Genomic DNA, 22,210 nt, shown 5'->3' on the forward strand with positions numbered 1-22,210 from the left:
ATGGGATGGAAAAATATGAAATGGCTTCACATGGCTGAGCATCTGTTACAAAATCTGGCCTTAAGAGTCAGGGCACTCATGACTTGAAATGCTAAAGATATGGTTCAGTTACATTTTAAACACACTCCCACATTCACAGAAGGAAAACTGCAGATTGCAATATAGTGTTCAATAGAAAAAGCAGGTGAAACAAGTCCAACTAATACTGTGTTTTCCTTGATCTGTGGTAATACACAGATTGCAGAAAAAAATCTGTATGAGCTAGACTGACATTTTGAGATTTATTGTTTATACCCTTTGTGTATACTCTTGAATAGGGTTTTTTTTTTTCCTATTTTCTATGTGTTGGAATTATTACCTAATGGAATGTTAAGCCCATGATAGAGAAGTGAAATGAAAGTATGCCATTGTGAAAATTTCAAAAAACAAAGGAGGAAAGAGGAGAAGGTTAAGGAATGTGGACAGGAGGGAGGGCAGAGGAAAATATCACTATGCTTCTAAATCTACATCATGAAATACATAAAATTGATTCACTTGATATAAATAAATTTACCAAAAAAAAAAAGTGGAACATGCCCCTTCCCATAGCGTGATTGAAACTGTGTTTCCAAGTATGACTGGGACACAGTAAGACAATAGCAAATACATCATCGTTGTAGTTTGAGCACTGTGCAATTTTCCCCTGCTAATTCTTGCTATTTCCCAAACATTACTTAATATATATGCAATTCTTTACAGGTGTCATTTGTTCTCCAACTGAAGAGGCTTAAAGCTTTAGAGAATCCCCGGAAAGTCGCCACCCTTGCCGATGCCCCTATTGCTGGAGTTGTCCCTTTCACTACTGTTTCTGCTCATTTCACTTGGAACCTTGGGCTGTTTTGATCTCCCGTCTGACCTCTGCATGTCAGTTTTTAATATCAGTTGTGTTTCTATATACATATATATACACACATACACAAGTGCCTTATTCTAACATTTTCATTCCTGTTGTGGTAATACCAATGTACCCATTCATTTTGAAGCCCTAGGGCAGTATAGTTTGGAATACATGGGGCATTCAACCTTCAGGACTGTCTCAGGCCTATTATATTTGACAAAAATGATGAACTTAACACATCAAGTTAATATTTCTATAACAGTTTAGCAATGAGATGGTATGATCTAGCTGACATTGTTGTGGTGAGAGGGGTAGGCTTCTTCAGTACAAAAGGGATCCTATTCCTTACGCAGAAGATGCAAAACAGTTCGTCTTTCTTAGACATGCCTACAGTAAAGGAATAGGCAGTTTTGTTCGTAATAGAGGCTCAAGAAAATCTAAGAAACATGGGAGCCTCTTGCTATTACTCCCCTGCTAAGAAACGAACATTCTTATCCGCTCATCCTTTTGTCTCACTACAGACATCTGCCACAACATCTATCACACCTTAATTATCTCCAGTTGTTCTTTGTGTCCTAGGAACGGCTATACAACCCTTGATCAAAAGAAAGGGTTATGTCTGCTTTCTTTGTATATCCAGCACCAAGCACAGTGCCTAAAACATACTAAATCCTCCATAAATACATGTTCCATCCATGAAAAATGAAGATATCCCACAAAGAAACCAGTTTCAGTAATAAAACAACAATGCCACTGGTAAGCTCTATTTTCTTTCCTAGCAAATAGATCCTTTGATTTTCACACTCCACCGATGCATTCTGAACATGGCGTCAGGAACAATGCAGGGGCGAAAAACTATTAGTAAGAGAACAAAACAATCACTTGAACCTTCTGGGATTTGAGCAATGTATAGATCAAATGTCTTCAATTTGCTAAGCTCCTTCTCATTTGGCCAGAATAGATGACTGACTCTTGACTGCACTGTACCAGGAATAATTGTCCCTCATATATCCCCAATCAGCTGCCTTTTAATGACCAGTCAGGAGTGACAATGTGAAAGGTGCAGTGACTTTGGTTGTACTTGGCAGATTTTGGATTAACTCCCATTGATTTGCCCTTGGAAGAAGTGAGTTCAGAGACACCTTGCAGAGTTGTTCATAGTCAGTACTCCGTGTACCAAACAACCACAAAGTCAGTGACCTTGGAAGATCTGATACGTATGAAGTGACTTTTGTTTTTAGTATTTCCTGCATAGATAGAGGAAGATTTTTAACACCTTGGGTCACGAAAAAATGCTTCATAGATCTGAGGTCAAATAATCTTTCCATTTGCACAAACAAGCACCAGGGTAGATTACCCAATGAAGTTATTTGTAAGGAGTCCAAACAACTGACACACTGACGAGCCCCATGTGGCCTATCTCTGTTCCATGTGGCTGCCTCATCATAGCTCATATTCTGATTGTTGCTGCCTTGAAAATTCAGTAAGTCGATTTAAATTCATTAGGATCCAACGAAGCACCTACTCTAGATCACCCAGTATCCTGTGTCTGGTTTGACTGTAATAGAGTTTTGCAGTTCTCTTGAAATATACCTTAACTAGTAACAAAGTTATTCTAAAAAACAAAACAAGCAGAAACCCACACGCATTGCAAACACCCTGCTAGTGTCATCAGGTCCCTGTTCTGTGGCTGGTCCAGGAGCTCTTCCCACCCTAATATTTCTGATACTTGGATACTTTCTGGCCATTGGGACAAGATTCCAGTGGCTTCTCCTTCCCCCTCTTAATCTCCCGCTACTCTGCGCCACCAATGGAGACCACATCACTGCCTTGTGTTATTTTTTGTGACAGCTTCTTGTGTAAATGTCTCAACAGCTCTTCTAAATAGCGATAAGCTTCTTAGGACAGGAACCATGTCTACTAGAGATGCAGAATCCTTGAGCCTTGAGGAAACACCCCTCTGCAAAAACCTAACTTATGGAAATTTCCCTGACATATGAGTGAGACTAACAGCTCACAGCTAGCTTGATTCTGTAACTGTGTGTTAAACGATAGGAAACAGTACAAGTCTACCTTACAGGCTGCAATAGCCTCGCTGTGGAGTTGCCCCTTCGTTAACCTTGATCTTTCCTTTTGCCTAAGCTAACTCGTAACAAGTGCTAAGCAAGCTAGCACTTGTACTCTTGCCACCCAGCACCCTGGCCTGCTCTGAAATGTCAGCCTTCACTCTTCCAGCCACCTGTTACATTCTTCTTCCTCCCCAGTCCTTTATGGTTCAGCAAGAAGCAAAACCTCCAGCCCATTCTGTACTTCGGTCAATTTGTCAACTCGGCCATGGTCTCACCATTGTTCCTTGGTACTGCTGCCCTTTCTGTCTAGGGTAGCACTTTTTTATAGTTCTTTGCAAAGCTAATGTCTCATATCTCAAGTCTGAAATCATAGGATTCCTTTTTGCAGTAGCTTTCTCAGAATCTTCCAGTATGTTGAGTTCATGTATAAGGGTCTGGCAAATATCTCTATACCTTCCCCTTAATGATGTTGCTGAAAATTGTTACCACTCTAACAATCACTAACACATGTTAAACACTTACCCTATTGCAGGAATCTATCAGCTCACTTAATCACTGACACCTGGTGAGGCAGATACCTGATTTTCTCAATATCCCAAATGAGAAAATCAAGTCTCAACCAAATTGAGTACCTTAACGAAGGTCAGCTTTTTCATTTAGTCTCCTCCAGAAATTCATGATCTTCAACAACGCATCATACTGCCTTTTGCAAAATTCATACTATTAGGCCCCAGTGCAATACCCTAGTGGCTAAAGTCCTTGCCTTACACATGCTGGGATCTCATATGGGCACTGGTTCTAATCCTGGCTGCCTGCTTCCCATCCAGCTCCCTGCTTGCGGTCTGGAAAAGCAGTCGAAGATGGCTCAAAGCCTTGTGACCCTGCACCTGTGTGGGAGACCTGAAAGAGGCTCCAGCCTTCTGGCTTCGAATCAGCCTAGCTCTGGCCGTTGCGGCCGCTTGGGGAGTGAATCAACGGATGGAATATCTTCCTCTCCTTCTCTCCTCCTCTCTGTATATGTGCCTTTCCAATAAAAATAAATCTTTTAAAAATTCACCCTGTTCTCATTTTGTAATTTAATAGTTTAACATCTCCCTTAGCCCGCTCCACAAATGCAGTGATAGCTCTGTGTTGTTAAGCACTGTCTTCCTGACCCCTGACCTAAGAGCCAGCCACATAGAAACCACTCAAAAGTCCTGTATTAAATGAATAAATGAAAACAGCCACCGGGCTAGCCCTCTGGGAAAACACAATGTAGGTTATTGCTCTATCTAAATAGAAACAAACCAATAAATAAAATGAACTGTAACCACGGTAAATATTTACTGTTAAAGCTTCCTTTACGTAAAGCAGGTCAATCCTAGGCAAATATATCCAAGAATTTTAAACCAGAAGAGATACTCTCTAGACATGGGTGAGGTCAAGAATCCTTATTCAGAAGAAAGCAAGCCCACATAACAGCCGGGGCTGTCCAGAAATATCCTTGTAGTATCTCACCTCCACTCAGAACCCAGCATGCTACCCTCCATGGCTTACCCCTTTCGCAGGTTCTTCCCCAGTAGCCGGTGCCAGTGCAGTCACAGATGAAGCGGTTCCAGCCGTCCTTGCACACCGCATTGTTCTTGCAGGGGTAGCTGTCACACTGCTTGGCGCTCACCCGGGAACAGGAAGACTTCACGCCCGCAGCATTCTGCATTTCTGCCAGTTGCCGGATATTCTTGCTGCGCCCATCGATGAAGAGGTCACGGATACAGCCCACGTAGCCATAGTTGAGCATGGCGGTCCAGAGTTCGGTGGGGAGGATGAGGCCAGCTCGGTTCTCGGGCAGACCGCCTAAGTACATGTCTCCTTCTAGGTCCAGGATCTCACTCTCCCCACTGGCGGTAAACGGAGTGCGCCTGCTGTTCACGGATATAGTACCTGGGTAGGGGGAGGAGCATAGAATGAGCTGAAGACTCAGCACCTCAGGTGAGACTGATCAACTCAATGAAGAGAGCCCAACAGGTGCGTTCTTAAAGCAGAATTACCTAGTCAGGGTAGAACGATGTAAGCAGGGCAATGAAATGCTGCAGGATGGTGGAAGGGACCTTGTGGGCTGTTTGACTCCAGTCTCTGTCAGCTAAACCAATCTAACCTCCAACAGGACTCGGGAAAATCCCAGAGGTCCACCCCCTCCCAGTTTATCATTTCTCTAACAGTCCCGTTTGTGCTTGTCTCCCAGCAGTACCACAAAGACTGTTAGCTTTAGAGAACTGATTGAACTCGAAGCCTGGTGTGTTGGTTATACGATGTAATAGACGTCAGGTGTTTCCAAAAGGGCGGAGAGAGAACATGAGCTCTGGAAACATTTGCCTGGGTTATTCAGCCTCCAAAGATGGAAGTTCCCGCTCAGCTTTTTCCTGCCCTGCATTGAAACCCTCTATATTGGGCACTAACTATGAGCCTTGTCAGCAAGTATCTTGACATTTCTTTTTAAAATTGTATTCCTTTTCACTTTATCTGAAAGCGGGAGCACCACACCAGAATGAACGTGAGAGATACAGGCAGACAGAGCTACTCCATCCGAGGATTCACTCTCCAAATGAACAGCACAGTTGGAGCAGGGCTAGGCAGGGGTCAGGAACATGGCACAAGGTCCAGATCTCCCAAGTTCTTGAGCCATCCCCCGCTACACCAATGGTGCACATTAGCAGGGGGTTGAAACGGAAAGCAGAGCTGAGATCCAAAGTGGAACTCTCTGGGTTGGCATGTGGACTCTCAAGTGGCATCAATCCCACCCTGCTAAGTGCCCACCTGGCAGTACTTTGAATAAATTGTCCCTTGACTATTTCTTGCACTGAACAAGCATGCATTGACTGCTACTCCCTGAGAGATTGCTCCAGATGCAGAAATTAACTCCACAACCCTCCTCTCTGAGCTGATGTACCAGGGGAGAGGGACAGAAAATAATAAACAAATAACTCTCCTCCCTCAAAAAAAAAAAAAACCCGGGGCGGGGGGAGGATGTCTAATGAACAGAGTGCTTTGAAGACAGTGTGGCAGAAGCCCTCGGGTTACACTTTAATAGTGTCACGGAAAGTTGCTCTCGCTGAAACCGAAGCAGGGGTTAGAGGAGGCAGCGATGCCGAGTGCAGGGGAAAGACCAGGCAAGCACAGAGAGTGGCACCTTCAAAGTTCCCAAATACGAGGGAGTGTGGCTACAGCAGAGGGAGCAGCAGCAAGTCGGGGACAAGGGCAGCTCTGGGGAAGGGTTGGGCAGTGAACACCATCAAATGAGATTCTTGAATTGTGACTGAGTGCCTGACTTGGGAACTTAGGAGGAAGGATTCTGATGTTAAAGTCTTCCTGGCCTAGGCCAGTCTCTGAACCGGTTTACAACTCAATTTTCCCTGAACCTCAAAACTCAAAGGTCTGGAGTAGGAGATACCTAAACATCCTGCCAGAACTTTTTAAAATATGCCTCTATTATTCTTGCAGGGCGTTACTGCTACCAAGTTGCCATCCACTTGTCAGACTTGGCTTCTTGTCTGGAGTCTCAGTTCCCTCACGTAAGACAGCTGCAACTTGAGGGGCAGAATAGGAAGGCCCCAAACTCAATCTGTGTTTCTCCTTCTCTTTGTTACTATTCCAGAGTGGCTATGTACTGCCTCAGGCTAGCTTGTTTGATCTGTGGCTTCAGAAATAAACAAAGCCATTTAAACCAAATATGAAAGGTTATAAAGAGGAATGGAGACTAAAATACAGACATTCACATTAAACAAGGTTTTAGAATGAAACATGACCCGGAAAAATCAATATGCCTTTTCCTGTTCTAATTTCTCCCTGCAGCATGACCCTTGCCAATTATTGGACAATGTCTTGTGGCATAAACTCATGAATGGTAAAACTGATCCTACACTATAATCAGAGCACCTGTGATGCAACAACTGGTTTCTATAATGATGAGAAGAGGCAAGGGAAACAAGAAAAATGAGGGGAAAACATCACACCAATGATGTGACAGTTTCCCTGGCAGCAGGGAAAATACCATTCATAAAACCCTCCTTGGCTCCTTAGAGCTATTGCTGAAGCCACTGTGCAAGGAGTGGCAGGGAAGATGAACAGAACATGTGCCATCCCTGAGACAGGAGTCTTGTTCAGACACAAACACTTAGAACAAACACTAAATGGAATATTCAAATAGCAAGCATGCCAGTGTGAAAATTAAAACATACCCATCCAGGGAGCACTGACAATGACAAGTCAGAGTCTCTCTCTCAGGTTTCCTCTCTCTCTCTCTCTGTCTCTGTCTCTCTCTGTCTCTCTCTCTCTCACACACACACACACACACATACACGCTTCTTCCTACCTGATCTGCCATCTCGCTGAATGTCCACATGGTACCATTCCCCGTCATTGGCTTTCTTCTGTGTGGCTTTCACCTTGATGGTACCTGAACCCATATCAAGCAGCAAATACAGGTTGCCATCAAGAAGTTCCACGGCAAAGAAGTCGACTTTAGTGTTCTTTTGGCTCCGAGCATCCTTTCTCTCCTGGGGCTTTCCGTGAGTGAAGAGGATCAGGCCATTTGGTTCAGTGGTGCGGAAATCAAAGGAGATGGAGCCCATACGCTTGGTGTTCCACTTGGGTAAGCTGATGTAAGCCTCTGGGGTCTCAAAGTTGATGGGGTCCAGTGTGGCCACATTCTCACATTTGAACACCACTTCACCATAGATTTTCATCTTGGTATCTCCAATCCGGGCCAAGCGAGACAGCTCCAGACGGATGTCATTATTCTTATACACAACCTGTCAAAAGCCAAACATAAGTACCATGTGAATCAATCTTGCAAAAAGTATTCATCCATCACTCCCTGGACATCCAGAATGAAGGTCCAAAGAAGAAGCTTCAGGACATAATAATTTGAAGCAACATATGAGAAGCATGAGACACTCATCAAAAGCAGCTGAGGAGATGTGTCGGGTGCACACAAGCTCTTAAAAAATCCTCAGAGTTCACGTTAGGTTCCTTTTCTCTCTCTCCTTCAGGGCAATGGCTTGTATTATATAATATGAACTTACAGGCAAAAAAGTCTAGCAGTACTGAGTTGAATGGATCCATATTATTATTATAGATAAAGATTTTTACTGGGCTTCATTACTAAAAGAATAGAAATAGCCTAAAGACCATCAATGACAGCTGATATAGCTTTAAAATGGAATGCAATATAGCCCTCAAAAATACTACATTTCTTCTGAGATTCACCTGACATCTTTCCAGGTCTTATTGTTAAGTGAAATCAGCAAGAAGACAGAATGTGTACTGTGGAAGTATGGAGGGAATTTTGGAATTTTGGTGGATATGATTTGTTACATGCATATATTCTCTTTTATGCACAAAGCATCTTCAGAAGGAAAAATAACTACAGAATTGACCTCTGGTAGACTTGTGGGATCAATATTCAAGGCAAGAAAAATACGTATATGCATAGGTTTTTAATCACATGGATAGATTACTTTAAAACAATTAGGATGGGCATATAGTTTAGTGGCTTAAGTACTATCTGGGAGCCTGGAAAGCCATATTGGGTTTCAGTCCTGGTTCCATTCCCCAATTTCACCTGTCTACTTGTAAGAAGACAGGAACTTATAGAAGGATAGGAAACCTTGCCAGTGCAAAACCATAGCCAGCTATAATCAGTGAGAAGGCTCTGAGACAAAGATCCTGAAACAGATGGAACTTGGACAAATATGGGTACAGGGACTCTGTAAGCTTTGATAACAGATCAAAGGGAGGGACTTCTTGTAGTGCACTTTGTAAACTCATCCTTGTTCAGATCCTCATTCCTTAAGCCTCAGTCTTTAAGTCTTTTGCTATAAATTAACTTTGGATATTGACCATCTGTCAGCAGTCCGTGTGTGATTATTGGTTCTGTGCTGGACAGCAACACCCACTCATGGTCCCTTGAATAGCGGATGTCTTGTGTAGTTGAATTCTTGGTATCTTCATTCAAGCACCTGGATTGAGTTTCTAACTCTCCCTTTACCCTAGCCCAATACTGGCTGTGTGAACATCTGCGGAGTGTATCTGCAGATAGCAGAACTCTACTTCTATATCTCAGCCATTCAAATAAGATAATCTTTTATAAAGATTTGACTTACTATTTATCTTTATTGGAAAGTCAGATTTATAAAGAGAAGGAGAGACAGAAAGATCTTCCATCTACTGGTTCACTACCCAAGGCCACAATGGCCAGAGCTGAGCCAATTGAAAGCAAGAAGCCAGGAACTGCTTCCGGGTCTCCACCTGGGTGCAGGGTCCCAAGGTTTTGGGTCATCCTTGACTGCTTTCCCAGGCCAGGGACAGTGGAGGGGAAGTGGTGCAGCTTGGATACAAAGCAGTGCCCATATGGGATCCTGGCGCATGCAAGGTGAGGACTTTAGCCACTAGGCTGCTGTGCTGGTTTCATAACATAATTTTGCTTTTTAATTTGAAGAATTTTTGTTAAGAGTTGGTTGAAAGGAGGGCTGCAGCTTTTGTTTTGTTTTGCATCTTGTATGTCTTCTGTATTGAGGCAGAATGAGACATTCTGAAAACCTAATTTTATCAGACAATTGGGTACTTTAATTTAGTTGTGAGCCTAATTTTATAGATAACATTGTACCAGATGTTATTTTTTTGCAAGGAAAATTGTCAGCCTCTACCTTTCCACTTCTTCTTTGTCATGTTCTGCATCCTAAACAGAGAAGACAGGGAGATGAAGATGCCAGTTTTAAAAAAAAAATCTATTAGGACTTTCTAAATCTGGTATAAGCCATTATAAAATCTAAAATGAATCTTATTTCCCAAAGTTACCATTTCAGAAAATTTTTTTTCTTAGAACTGAATGTAGACATAGTACACTGTGAGGGTTTCTGGCACTCTGAGCTCTGAGCAGACTCACATCCATGCAACGACAATAAGCAGAAGCAAATAAATGACACGGAAAGAGACCAACATCTGAGCAATGACTACATCAACCATTTCGCAATGCTTCCTCTATAATACTAAGTCAGGATACAAGTTCAGGTTCTAACCTCCTATTCAGCAACTGCAAGCTGAGTGACCTTAAAAAAGTAATTTCTCTAAACTTATTTCCTCCTTTAAAATTTGAAGAGTAAACTACTTTGTAAGGCTGAAATGATCCAATACATGAAATACACTTAGAATTGGCACACCGTACGGGCCAGGCTCAGCTATGTGGAGGGCAGTTGTTGTAACTGTTAAGCTTGTTTTCATCCTTTGTACGGCTCTCAGAAGGTTGCCTTATCACCTCTAGTTTCAGGAAAACAACAACCCTTCAGAGCTCTAAGTCTCCCATTCTATCTCTGAAAGTGTGTTAATTGGATGGACTATTCTGGCACCTATCCTTTAATTCATAACACTCAATTGCAGATCAGGTTTCCTTGTTTCCTCTGTGACCACAGAAATCTAGCAGAATTACTTGCCTTTTAATAAGTTTTACAAGTGCGATAAACAGTCATGACAAAGTATTGAAAATGCCTCAACTAACATGTAACCTTGATATTGGACCTTATCACAGTCAATAACGTTGAAGAGAATGAAGCTAACATGTATTGAGCAGCTACTCCTCAGCAACATAGTGAGTGCTTAACATCCACCATCCCCATTACCTCCTGACAACACCCATGGGAGACAACTGAAATCAGTCCCTCATTTTATAGGTGCAGCAATAGGCACAGAGAGCAGTTATGGGGACAGAGTAGTCACAGGCTCTCAGCTGGCTGGTGGCACAGTAGAATGCAATCCCAGACAATTGGTTTCGAAGTCCAGGGGCCTGCCATTGCACAGGCCCCAATACCAGCACCTGTGAGGTTTGTCTTTCCCATGAGCTGCAGAATCAGGCATGCTCAACTGCCCAGCTTAAAAACGGAATTTGTCATTTTAGCTCTACTGGATTAATCACCTGCAAAGGAATCTTAAGGCAATCACTCAAGTGAGCAAGCTAGAAAAGAAACAAGCTCAATAACTGGCAATGTCTCCTTTCTAACCCCCAACTGAGTGTCTCAGCTTGTGAGATCTCTGTGTCTTAACCAAAATGGCTTTTGATGCACCTGCGTAAAATGCCTGTGACCCTGTGATGAGAGTGCCTTGTAAATGTTAATTATTGATTGGGATCAACTAAGTACAGTTGATCTTCAAGAGACAGATAAAGGCTTAGGTTACGGAACAAGAAGTGGAAAAACAACTCATGCATCTCTGTAGGAGGCCAGGGATAAAAGGAAAAAAAAAAGAAGAAGAAGAAGAAAGTCTTTTAAAAGGATTGAGGATTTGGAAAAAAAAAAAGAACTTCTAGGTGAGAAGGTGAAAATAGCTGAAGCCTATAACAGAAGGTAAATAACCAGAATGTGGGCTTCCTATAAGACAGAATGGAAAATCCAGGGCCAGAAACTGCAGACAGACAGACTTTTCTCCAAAAGCTTTCAAAGTGAATTCTCAATCTATCCAGTGACTGAACTTGCATGTCTATTTGTACAGCTTCCACTAAGATAAATGGAGACTGAACCTTGGTAAACTTCATGAGTTCATGTGCAAAGATTGGAGTCTCAACATCTATTCTACAAAAATTTTCCATGGCTGTTGTTAAGATCAAATGGGATACTATCATATTGGAACATGTTCTAAATTGCCAGCACGAAAAAATAAATAAAAATAGGAAGAAACAACTGCATATTGATCCCCAGCAGCCTGGAGGTTCTGATGTGAATTTTCAGACCCTGGAGTTCTCAAAGGCTCTTCTATCAAGAGGAAAGGGACAGGAGTGCACAGTTCTTGTGGCTCGATTGCGCACATCTTATTGTCCCACTCCTGGTATTCTCACCTTCCCTGTTCAACCTGCACAGAAGCATAACCAGAGTCATACATAAGTGTTGAGGTTCAATGAATCCGAGTGAAACTCCAAGGCGAGTGAGATGATTTTAATGTCTAGTCCAAGGGGCAACCTATTGCCATAAGCAAGAAACACCCCGAATGAAATAATCATGGGGTTTTTATAGTAAAGGAATCAAAAGCTATGTGCATGATTAGGGGCTAGCAGTGACACAAAACAGAAAGCATGCGACAGGAATTTATAATGTATAGGCGTGGAAGTCCTGATCATATCACTTCAATGCAGGCAGTAATAAAACAGCATGTCTTGGAGGTAGTTTTCTTTCTGTAAATTCAAAAACTCCAAGGTTCTCCCTATCTCCTGTCTGCCTCCTGGTCTTTCAAAACACAGGAGCTTTGCTCCTAACAGGATGCAGATGTCTCTTTGGAGATTCCAGACTTCCAGGAGCACAGTCACCTTTACAATGAACCCTTACACATAAGTGTGCTGCTGCCTTGGGCAAGTATGCCATTGAATGGAGGCAGCAAGTCCTCCTAAGGCAAATGAGTAACTGCTGCAGTGTTCTCTGCTCCAATCACACTCTCATCTAAATGAACATCCCTGACTGACAGACTGACAGAACTAGGAAGAGATGTAGCAGCAAGTGACAGAAAGTAGCCTTGGCTGACAAGTCACCCTGATGAAGAGCAAAATTAAAGACCAAGTGGAAATGGCTCCCCATGGGGAAAGATATCACACAGCAGAGGAGGAGAGTCATGTAAAGTGACAGGCTGGTCTTCTTAGTATCCCACCCATGGGCTTGTGAACACTGCTCTTCGGACTAGTAGCTTAAGCACATGGGACCAGACAGTGAAAACAGTTGAAAACAGAAGCTCAGGGTTAAGATGAAGTCTCAAAGCTAATACATTAGTGTTTCCCCACCATCTTTGATGTGGAGACACACAGGAGGAATACCCAGTATGAGGTGAGCTGTGAGAGCAGGAATCAGGTAAAAAAAAAAAAGCAATCATCTATTGAGAACCTACTGTGGGATAGAAAATTTTAAAACACAGTGATCATAATGTGGATTACATTATGTGTTCTGCAAAAATCAGAAAACAAAAACAAAAACAAACAGAGCTGGTTGTGGAGGTAGGCCAGTTAGCAGGACCTGAAAGTTGGCCCTGAGCCAGGTGGCAGTATCCAGCAGCACACACAAGAACTGGGGCTGGGACAGGCTAGGTCAGATCACTGTACCAACCAGTGCACATGAGAACCAGGACTGCAGATGGGCCAGGCACAGGGACCTGGAATATCTCCCCAGGATAGATAGTTATGCCCGCCAGTGCACATTAGAGCCAGGGCAGAAGGCAGACCTTGTAGGGAGGCCTGGCCAGGAGTGAGATGCTTGACTCTCATGATTGCCTCAGACCAACAGGAACCCCAATCTTGGGGAACAGAACCCATAGACATATGACCCAGCCTTGGAGCACATGTTGCATGGTTGACCATCTTTGTTGTTGACCCTTGTGCAAAGGTGAAGAACACACCCAGATGCACACAAAAGACTGTCTAGCTCAGAGCGGCACATTCTTCCTCCACAGACACAGCAGGGAAAGGTGGAAACACGCTGCTCACCTGCGCTCCCCTCCTGACCCACTCCATCCCTGTTCCTGGCCCACGAGTGTCTGTAATAAGCACACCTTTTAACTACAAACTTTTAAATTTAAAAAAAAGAAGAAAAACTATGCCTGGATTGGCAAACCTTTAATCCATGCACATGCATTCCCTGAATTAGATGTTGCATTCCACTCGGAGCATGCTGGCTGATCCCTACTATGTGATATGTGGGACTACATCTGCTATCTTCAGATGCTGAAATGATATCATTGCCAAAGCCACTCATCTTGGTTGGAACAAAGAGACTAGCATGCACTTTTTATATTAAACTCTTTCGTGGCAATTGAGTACTAAGAATCTAGGTGTTAGAGACAGCCCCATTCATAGACTTATCTTCCTTCCTCCTACTTTCTTCATCACAGACGACTCTGCCCTCAACTTCCTGAAAGCATGCCTCTGCGTGCTTGGCTATAAATGCCACAGCCTTATGCAGGATAGTCATAGAAGTAGAAGAAATGGGAAAATATGGACATGTGTGTTGCATGGCCCAGAGGGCCTCATGACACTGTTTGTTCTCTTAGGGGATAGGAGCTTACCACCTGGCCTACACGTTTTCTTGTTTTGAAGCATCTTTCATCTTCCAGGGGTGTTTTGAGGAAACAATTTCAATAAGGCACTAGGTTAGCTTAGGAGACCAAATCATTCTTAGGCTCAAGACTTGGCCAGTGAGTACCACTGCACTGATTTGAGTCAGCAGAGGAGCTGTCAAGGATAAGAACACTAAGGGACATTCTCTGAAGTGTCTGTGCTAGACAGGTCAGAGCAGTGGAGAATCTGTGATCAGGGTAGCTCAGATGGAGCAGTTTGCTCATAGCAAGGAAAAGACAAAGATTATCTATTCTATACCACCACAACCCCCTACCAAATTTAATCCTCTGATTATAACAAGGAAAGTAACTTTCTCACTTCAGAATACAGGATGGTGCAGCTTCTAGAAAAAAAAAATTGCGTGTGCTAATCTCATTACTGTGTAACTTTCCAGCTTAGGGTAAAATAAAAGAGATGAAGAAACCTTATGAAATAAACTGGCTTCTAGGTCCTCCAGAGCCTCACACATGCTGCTGTCACTGTTCTGCTTCCTCTGCTACGCCACAGGCAACAGTGGTTCTGCCATTTCTCCCTCCTCTAAACAGACCACTCCATATCTTTGTCACTTCAAACACAACATTATCTTTGAATATTTCCAGGTCTTGTCTTTTTAATAGACCTCAATGAACTTCTGGGGAAAATTTTATCTTTTTAAAAAACTTGGAATAACTCATGCACACAAACATAGTCCATAAATTAGATGCTGACTTAAGTAGGAGAAAAGGGCAGTGGTTAACATCATGAACTTGAGCATTCCCCTAGCCAGGGTTTGAGTTCTGCTCCATGTTTACCAGCTATCTGACATTGGGAAAAACATATTTAACTCGTTTCATTCTAAGGTCATTTACAGTAGGCTGTAGATAACAAATTCATTTTACAGGGTTGTAGGAAAAAATGAGGTGATATTACCATATATAAAAGTCCTTTATACTGCTCTTAATTACTACTCAATAAATGGTAGTTATTACTACTAATTTTGGCAATTTCTCTGAAAAACCAGAAATTTATCAACAAGTAGTATAGTTTGGCATGGAGTGATTTATAAGGAAAGATTCTGAGAACAAGTTTTATGTGGATTATTGGCTCAAAAGGCAGGGTTAGAGCTAATGGTAGACTCTAGATTTAACAAATCACATTATTTACATAATGTGGACATATGTGCATATTTGCCTAATACAGCATCTATTATCTATGTGTATATATCACAATACATGTCACAATTTTCTTCTCATACACATGCCGTACATATCTCATGGTGGTCATTTCTTATTGCTCTTCTTTTTTTTTAAAAGGTTCATTTTATTTGAAAGGCAGAATTAGAGAAAGTGAGAGACAGAGACAGGTCTTCCAACTGCTGGTTCACATCCCCAAATGCCTGCAACAACTTGGGCTGAGCCATGCTGAAGTCAGGAACCTGGAGCTACTTCTTTGTCTCATGTGGGTGCAGTGGCCCACCTTCTCCCACCTTCCCAGGACACATATATACATACCCATATGCTTACCCAGATTTAGGATTCATCAACTGCATTTTGTATCACCCTGGACCACTGACCAAACCCCAGCCATGTAATCCAGACACAGATGCAACAACAGATGGTCTTCTTAGTTTCCAAAGTCAGAAGAACCTACTATTTGGCATGACCAAGGCCACATCTGCACCTACGGTCCTGCTAACAGAGGTCATTAAACTGACTCTGCCTGCTGAGACACAGCTGACATCCAACCCGCGGCTCAAAGTTGCAGCTGTTACATATGACAGACACTGCCATTTTGATGCTTTATATTTTGTTTACAGTGGTGAGAATCTGCCAAAGATGAAAAACTAAGCAATAGAGAAAAAAAAAAGGGGGGACTGAGATTCCGATTTGCAAGAGACAAGGTAAAAAATGTATAGCTTCTAGAGTTTAAAATAAAAGTAAGAAAGAACCCAAGTGTACTTCATGGCAGTAGCAGAATGTTGACAAGTAATTCAATTTTTAAGATAGGAAACAGTAAAAGGGGCCTAAGAGAAGATGCAGTGACAGAAAAAACCCAGGGAAACATATTGAACTAGGAAAATCTTCAGTCCCTACTTCATTCTGAAGAAGCTATTCAGTTATCTGAGCATGCAGAAAGGTCAGCCAGACAAAAACAAGGAGCTGCTGCCCACCCATTTGCTTGGGCCTCAAGAATCAAAGGGTCATGGGTGCCAGTCAGGAGCTTTTCTCATAATGTAAGTCATCACTATTTGAGTTCACGTCAGGTTTAGCTGTCAATGCAAAATGGATTCTTCATGAAAGGGAAATGATTGTGCAGGTTTATGTCTACTATTGATGAGGACAGTAAGAGGCTAAGAAGAATTATTTTCCCATCCTTGGCATAATCTAAGTAAAGGTCTCTATATTATTCATTGCAAGAAAGGAGAAGTTTTTGATTTTTTTTTTAGCTAAAAGCATCAGAAATATGCTACCAGGCATCCATGTATTCCATAGAAAAATTTCCAGATTCCTGGGATATTTAGGATACTGTAAAGGCTCAATCTATCACAAAGGATAGGACTTGCTGATTCCAGACTTACTGCCCTCACAGTGTTTACTAAGTTTTTGTCAAGTTAATGAAACAAGAACTTGGCATAAACAGATACCCAGTGGAGAAGTTAGATATGAGCCACTGGGTATGACCCATAATACTTCAGACTAAGACTTGTCAATGAGTCATATATATATGACTCAAAAAAAAAATATATATATATATGTATGTATATATTTTAGCTCCCAGACTGTCTTTTCAGGTACAACTGAATAGTACAGACCAATAGGATAGCAAGCACTCCGTGTTGGCAGATTCAAGGAGATTTCAAAATGTTTTGGGGGAAATGGTGGTAAAATGTCTACTTTGAGGCAAAGAAATGTTAAGATCTGACTATAAAAGGGGTCTTTGAAAATTCATGATAATGTGTATCATAAAAATTATACATGGGTTTCATTTTTATGCCAAAATAAAAATTTAATTCCATTTTCTATGAACTTTTAATGAAGATTTTGTGTGTCAAAATTAGAGTGAGAAATGTTTGTCACTGCAATGAATGAATGTACAGTGGTCTTTGATGAGAACCTTGACTTGTGATACATTTTTCTTCTTCTTTGTGCTTTCCAGGAATGGTATTATTAGAATACTCTAGACTGCAAACTCCATGAATAAACAGACTGTTGTTTCTGATATGCTGAGCAGCATGTCTCTTGTATTTAGCCAATTGACTTATACACAGTAGAGACTCCATAAAGATACACTCTCATTTCCTGCATTTTCTGCTCTACAGACATAGCCAGAGAACATCTACATTTTTTTTTCTGTCTTAGAATAGTTGATGGGAGTACTAACCTAACTAGAGTGAATATTACATGTCACAAAGCCAAGGAGCTAAGATCAGATGAGTAGGTGGTACCTGATTATGAATAAGCTCTAAAAATATATACATTATACAATTGGGAAAAGGGAGCTATTAGAGTAGAAAGGAAGTATTCAACAGTTTGATTAGAAAGGTGACAAAATTTAAAAGGTACCTTCCTGAATCACTAGAACTCTACTGTTATTTTTATCCAAAGGATTAGAAATGACTCTAATCATCTCACTGTTTTCTTTGGGGATAACATGTCATTTCCTGCTTAAAACCCTTCAATGGCTCTTCAACTTCAGAATTAAATAAAAACTTTCAAATATGATTTAAAAGATTCCTCCTGAGCCGGTTGCCACTTCATCGCTTACCAGCCTTACTGAAGTTCTGCATTTCCTCCAACTGTCTCACAGATAAGCCTTACAAGGATTTCCTATCTGGATAATTATGCTCACCATTTAAGAAAGGATACAGGCAGCATTTCCTGTAAGACACCTTCTCAAATATTCTTGCTCACTCATTTTCATTTACAGCTGATTGTTCTCACTTGGTTCTGACAGATCCATGTTCTAACTGCTATTGTATCACTGACACATTGTGCAGCAGCTGTCTGCCTCTCCCTGCAGACTGGGATCAAGTGGAGGAAATGACTTCCTTCTTTTCTGTGTCTCCCATTGCCCGACACAAAGTACACGTTTGTAGGTGGAGGTGGAGGGCTGGAGAGGAAAAGGGCAGGAAATATCTTTCTGAGGCATCTAAGTCAGAGAAGACTTTTTAGATGCTTCTATAACCATTTTACCTAGTAAGTGATAAGACAAGGAAGTACAAAGTTAAAATACTACAGTTTAAAAGCATTTGGTGAAACCCTGAATATTTAGTTGAGCTTTTTCCAGTGTCCATGCTTGGTAAAACTGCTTTCATATCTAAGGCTTTCTATAAGGATAAGTTTGCACAGAGTGGCAACTGTCATTAGTTGAGGTGCCTATGCAACACATTAACACAAATCCACAAACCCAATCATCAATTATGTTAACAGCCTGACAAACTTCAGCAAAAATACTACTTCCTACTATGAGGCATGCTAAGTGGATCCTGTCCTAGAAAATGCATGTATGTTTTGAAATATTATACCAGAGCCATTGTCCTCTATTGTTAGAGTCAATGGACATGACTGAATAGCAACTTCTAGTTGTCACCAGCTAACAGAAGAGAGATGACAATAGGTATGTTAGACAACTTATGGAGAGTTTGCTAAAAATACTCAGAGGCAGTTTAGTAAGAGAGAATATTACAAAATATATTCAGTAAAATACAATGCTCCAAGAAATATGGCATAATTGACTGTAAACAGTAATAGCACTGGAGGCAAGTGTTCTAAATAGCCCAAAAGATAGAAGCAACTGACTTGCGACCATGCATAATGACAGGTTTTAGCAAGAGACACCAACCATTGGGTAAATTCTAGGAGACTCATCTAAAGATGAAGCCAGTAAGATCACATGGAACGTGAAACCTACTCATTTGTATGAAACGCATATGGATCAGAGGCATATGACTTCCTGGTATCTGAGTGATTCCCAATGGAGAACTGCCTACCAGAGGCACTAACAAAGTAGTTGCCTGGCTTGCTAGGCAGATCAGCTTCTAGCCTAATGAAGACCCTAGTCAGAGTTGTTCAAAGTGTTCCAAAATATTCCTTTGCAATCAACAAAAGATATGGGGCAAATGACAACCAAAATATGCCAGGCTGGCAGGTAGCTAATAATGGAATTATTTCTAACCTGGTGTAGAACACAGCAAATAAAATTTGGGTTCAAACTGTCAATAATACAGATAGAAATGTGAGGAGCCAATTTAACTTTTCTTGCAGCTTTTAAAAATTATTTGTAAATTCTAAAATCTAAAATTTCAAAATCAAAAGTCATGCTGAAAAGGGCTTTCTCTCTTAGGGCTCACTTTTATAGCGTTGGTACTTTAGTTCAACGGTTGTTAAGAATGACTTCACATTACCTTCACTGGATCTGCAGAGTCCCAGATAACCACTAGATGTCTCTTATGCCATGCAACACTAACCTGAAGTGAATTTCACTGCCAGTAACACACATTACAGAGAGCTTTTCTAAGCCTTGGATTCTAGGTGCCAACTGTAATTCCTATAGTGGTTCACGTTTTTGCCTAGTTGACACTGTACCCATTTTTATAGTGTCTGAAAAGTCTGTTATCATAAGATACCATATTATAAGCAGGGAAGAGAAAACTATACCGAACTAAAATTCTTTCATATTTATATAAAATAATAGGTAGAAATAATAGAGAACTAGGTGAAGAGCAATATTGGAGGAAAAAGATACAGGGTGCCCAAGGAGGTCCAAATTTCATTATCACTACTAGAAATCCAATAAGATTTAATATTTATGGAAAAACTCAAAAGCTCAGATTACATTTAGATCTACAGATTTTGGGATGGTGAATTCTTGGGTTCAATGAATCTAGGCATGGCAAGTAATTTTCATTGCACACATCAAATCTAATCAATTAAGAGTGACTGCTTAGGATGCACAGTAGGAATGATTGTTGTGCTCAGATCAATGAGGAATGCTTGCTATGACTACGGGAGCTGGTACCAGTGAGTCCCATAATAGGTATTTGCAGTTAACTCTTTGGCCCAGTGGATCCCAGACTTGGGATGGTTGTGGGAGGTGATGATGGTGGTGGTAGAAATAGCAATAGCTAACTCTAATGAAGGGCTGCCTGCGGCTTAGCTATTGTTTTTAAGGTTTTACATGTAATAATTACTTAATCCTTGTGGGTAAAGAACTCAAGCCAAAACACGATGCTAATTTTTGGAGTGAAAGAAAAAAGCAATATAATAATTCACCTGGACTACAGATGTAATTGAGACTTTCCCAAGGTAGTTAGAGGTGGATGGTCACTCTATTTGAAATTCAAAACAAGTTGATCCACTAGAAGTAGCATAAATATGTTTTATAGAACATTTCCAAAGCTAAACCCCTAGGTTCAAATTGCTGCTTTGTTGCTTATAACTGTATAACCACAATAGATTGTTTAAACTTTTGGTCCCTCAGTTTTCTCATCTTTGGAGTGGGATGACAATAGCACACTGCCTGTAATAGAAGATAACACATACAATGTACACAGAACATCTCCTGGCACCTGATTAATATCCTTATTATATAGATTAAGAAACTGGAATCAGAGCTTTTAATTTTTATCCAACATCAAACAGCTGTTAAACTACAAAAGTTCTTCCCAGGTTGAAAATTGGTGAATTTCTTGACGTGAATTTCAGTGACATACTCTAGATCTCATTCTCTCCAGCATCTCATCCCTTTTCAGTGACCACCCAGAACCTTTGTGACTCTCCTGCAAATACAGATGGCAAAGGCTACCACGGACACATAAGAGTGAGGGCGTGGCCAAAGGCATACACCTGCTCCCCCAGAACTACTCATTCTACTCACAGTAGGCAGATGGTGTGAAGTGGCTGTCATTGCTTCCCTGCCCAGAATTCAGACCAGCTCTTGGCAGTTATCAGCTTCTTCGTAAGCATTAAATAAAGGTTTGTTTTCAAAATGAAGGGCTGGGGATGTTTCCATGCACATATGTTTGGTGGGATTAGATCTAAATTAGATCCTTTTTGACAGCCGATCCTGGTTTCTTCTATTTATTTATCTAAAATTTAAAATTTTATATATTTGGGAGGCTGGGAGAAAAGAGTCTCCATCTTCTGAGCTGCTCTCTAAATGTCCACATTAGCAGGAGTGGACTCAATCTGGGTCTCTCCTGTGGGAAGAAGGACCCCAATCATTGAAGCCATCATTTCTCCTTCCTGGGGTCTACACTAGCAGAGAGTACAATCAGGAGTTGGATCTGTAGTTCAGACCTAGGAACTGATGGAGCTTGTAGGCATCTCAATCAGCATCCTAACTGCTAGGCTAGCCAACAGTAGCACCACCACCCTTGGCCAGGCTTACTTGAAATGAGCCATCAGTTAAGAAGTTGTTTACTCATAAGGTAAATAAACCATGAAGACCCAAATCTTTTAGTTTGTAAAGGGGGAAAAAAAGACATAAGACTCATAGTTTGGTTGAACTTTGTTCACTCAAGCTACAACTTTCTAATCACTAATGCTATAAATGTTACCTTTTTTTTTTTTGAAAAAGGACCCTCACTGGTTTAATTATGGCTCCCAAAATTAAGATTATCTTGTATTTTTCTAGTGGAGGCTAACTGCAATTACTCAAGCCCTTCCAAAAAGGAGGGGAAAGGAGATCAGAAAAAGAGAGCAGCCAATGAGAACAGGAGGCAAGATGGAAGGGATGCAGCCACGGACGAAGGATGCGGTTGGAACCAGACGGTGGAAGAGGCAAAGCACAGATTCTCCACAGAGCCTACAGAAGCAGTCCTGCCAAAACTTTGACTTCATCCCAATGAAACTAACCTCAAACATCTCTCATGCAGAAGAGAGAATAACTTAAATAAATTAATCTACCAAGTTTGTTGTCACTTGTGATAGAAATTGAAACTCTTCCTCTACTCCTATTAAAGATTAACTTGCCAAAACCAGACCTGCCTCTTCTGAGGTTTACCATATGTACGCCACTCATTACTTTCTTACTTTCTTCTCAAAATTCCTTTTAAAATGGCCCTCCCCAAGCACCCCTGCTTTACAACTGTCTTTGGGTTAGTAATTTCTCTTACATCTTTACTCTAACACTGTCTCTAAATCTCACGCTCAAAGTCTGATTTTTTTT

General features: G+C 41.3%; 1 protein-coding gene across 6 annotated transcripts in view; it reads right to left on the bottom strand.

The window, feature by feature from the left end:
- The window catches only part of NRXN3 (neurexin 3), a 1,255,286-nt gene that overhangs the window by 862,738 nt on the left and 370,338 nt on the right, over nucleotides 1–22,210 (bottom strand). For all 6 annotated transcript variants that reach the window (XM_040975217.1, XM_040975215.1, XM_040975219.1 and 3 more), the window contains 2 exons: nucleotides 7,295–7,733; nucleotides 4,483–4,866 (listed from right to left, as the gene is read on the bottom strand). In XM_040975217.1, the coding sequence (XP_040831151.1) occupies nucleotides 4,483–4,866; nucleotides 7,295–7,733 (823 nt within the window). The remainder of the gene's footprint in view (nucleotides 1–4,482; nucleotides 4,867–7,294; nucleotides 7,734–22,210) is intronic.

This window comes from Ochotona curzoniae, unplaced genomic scaffold (assembly GCF_017591425.1).
Source record: "Ochotona curzoniae isolate NIBS_2020 unplaced genomic scaffold, NIBS_Ocur_1.0 contig_2688, whole genome shotgun sequence".
NCBI classification, from domain to species: domain Eukaryota; kingdom Metazoa; phylum Chordata; class Mammalia; order Lagomorpha; family Ochotonidae; genus Ochotona; species Ochotona curzoniae.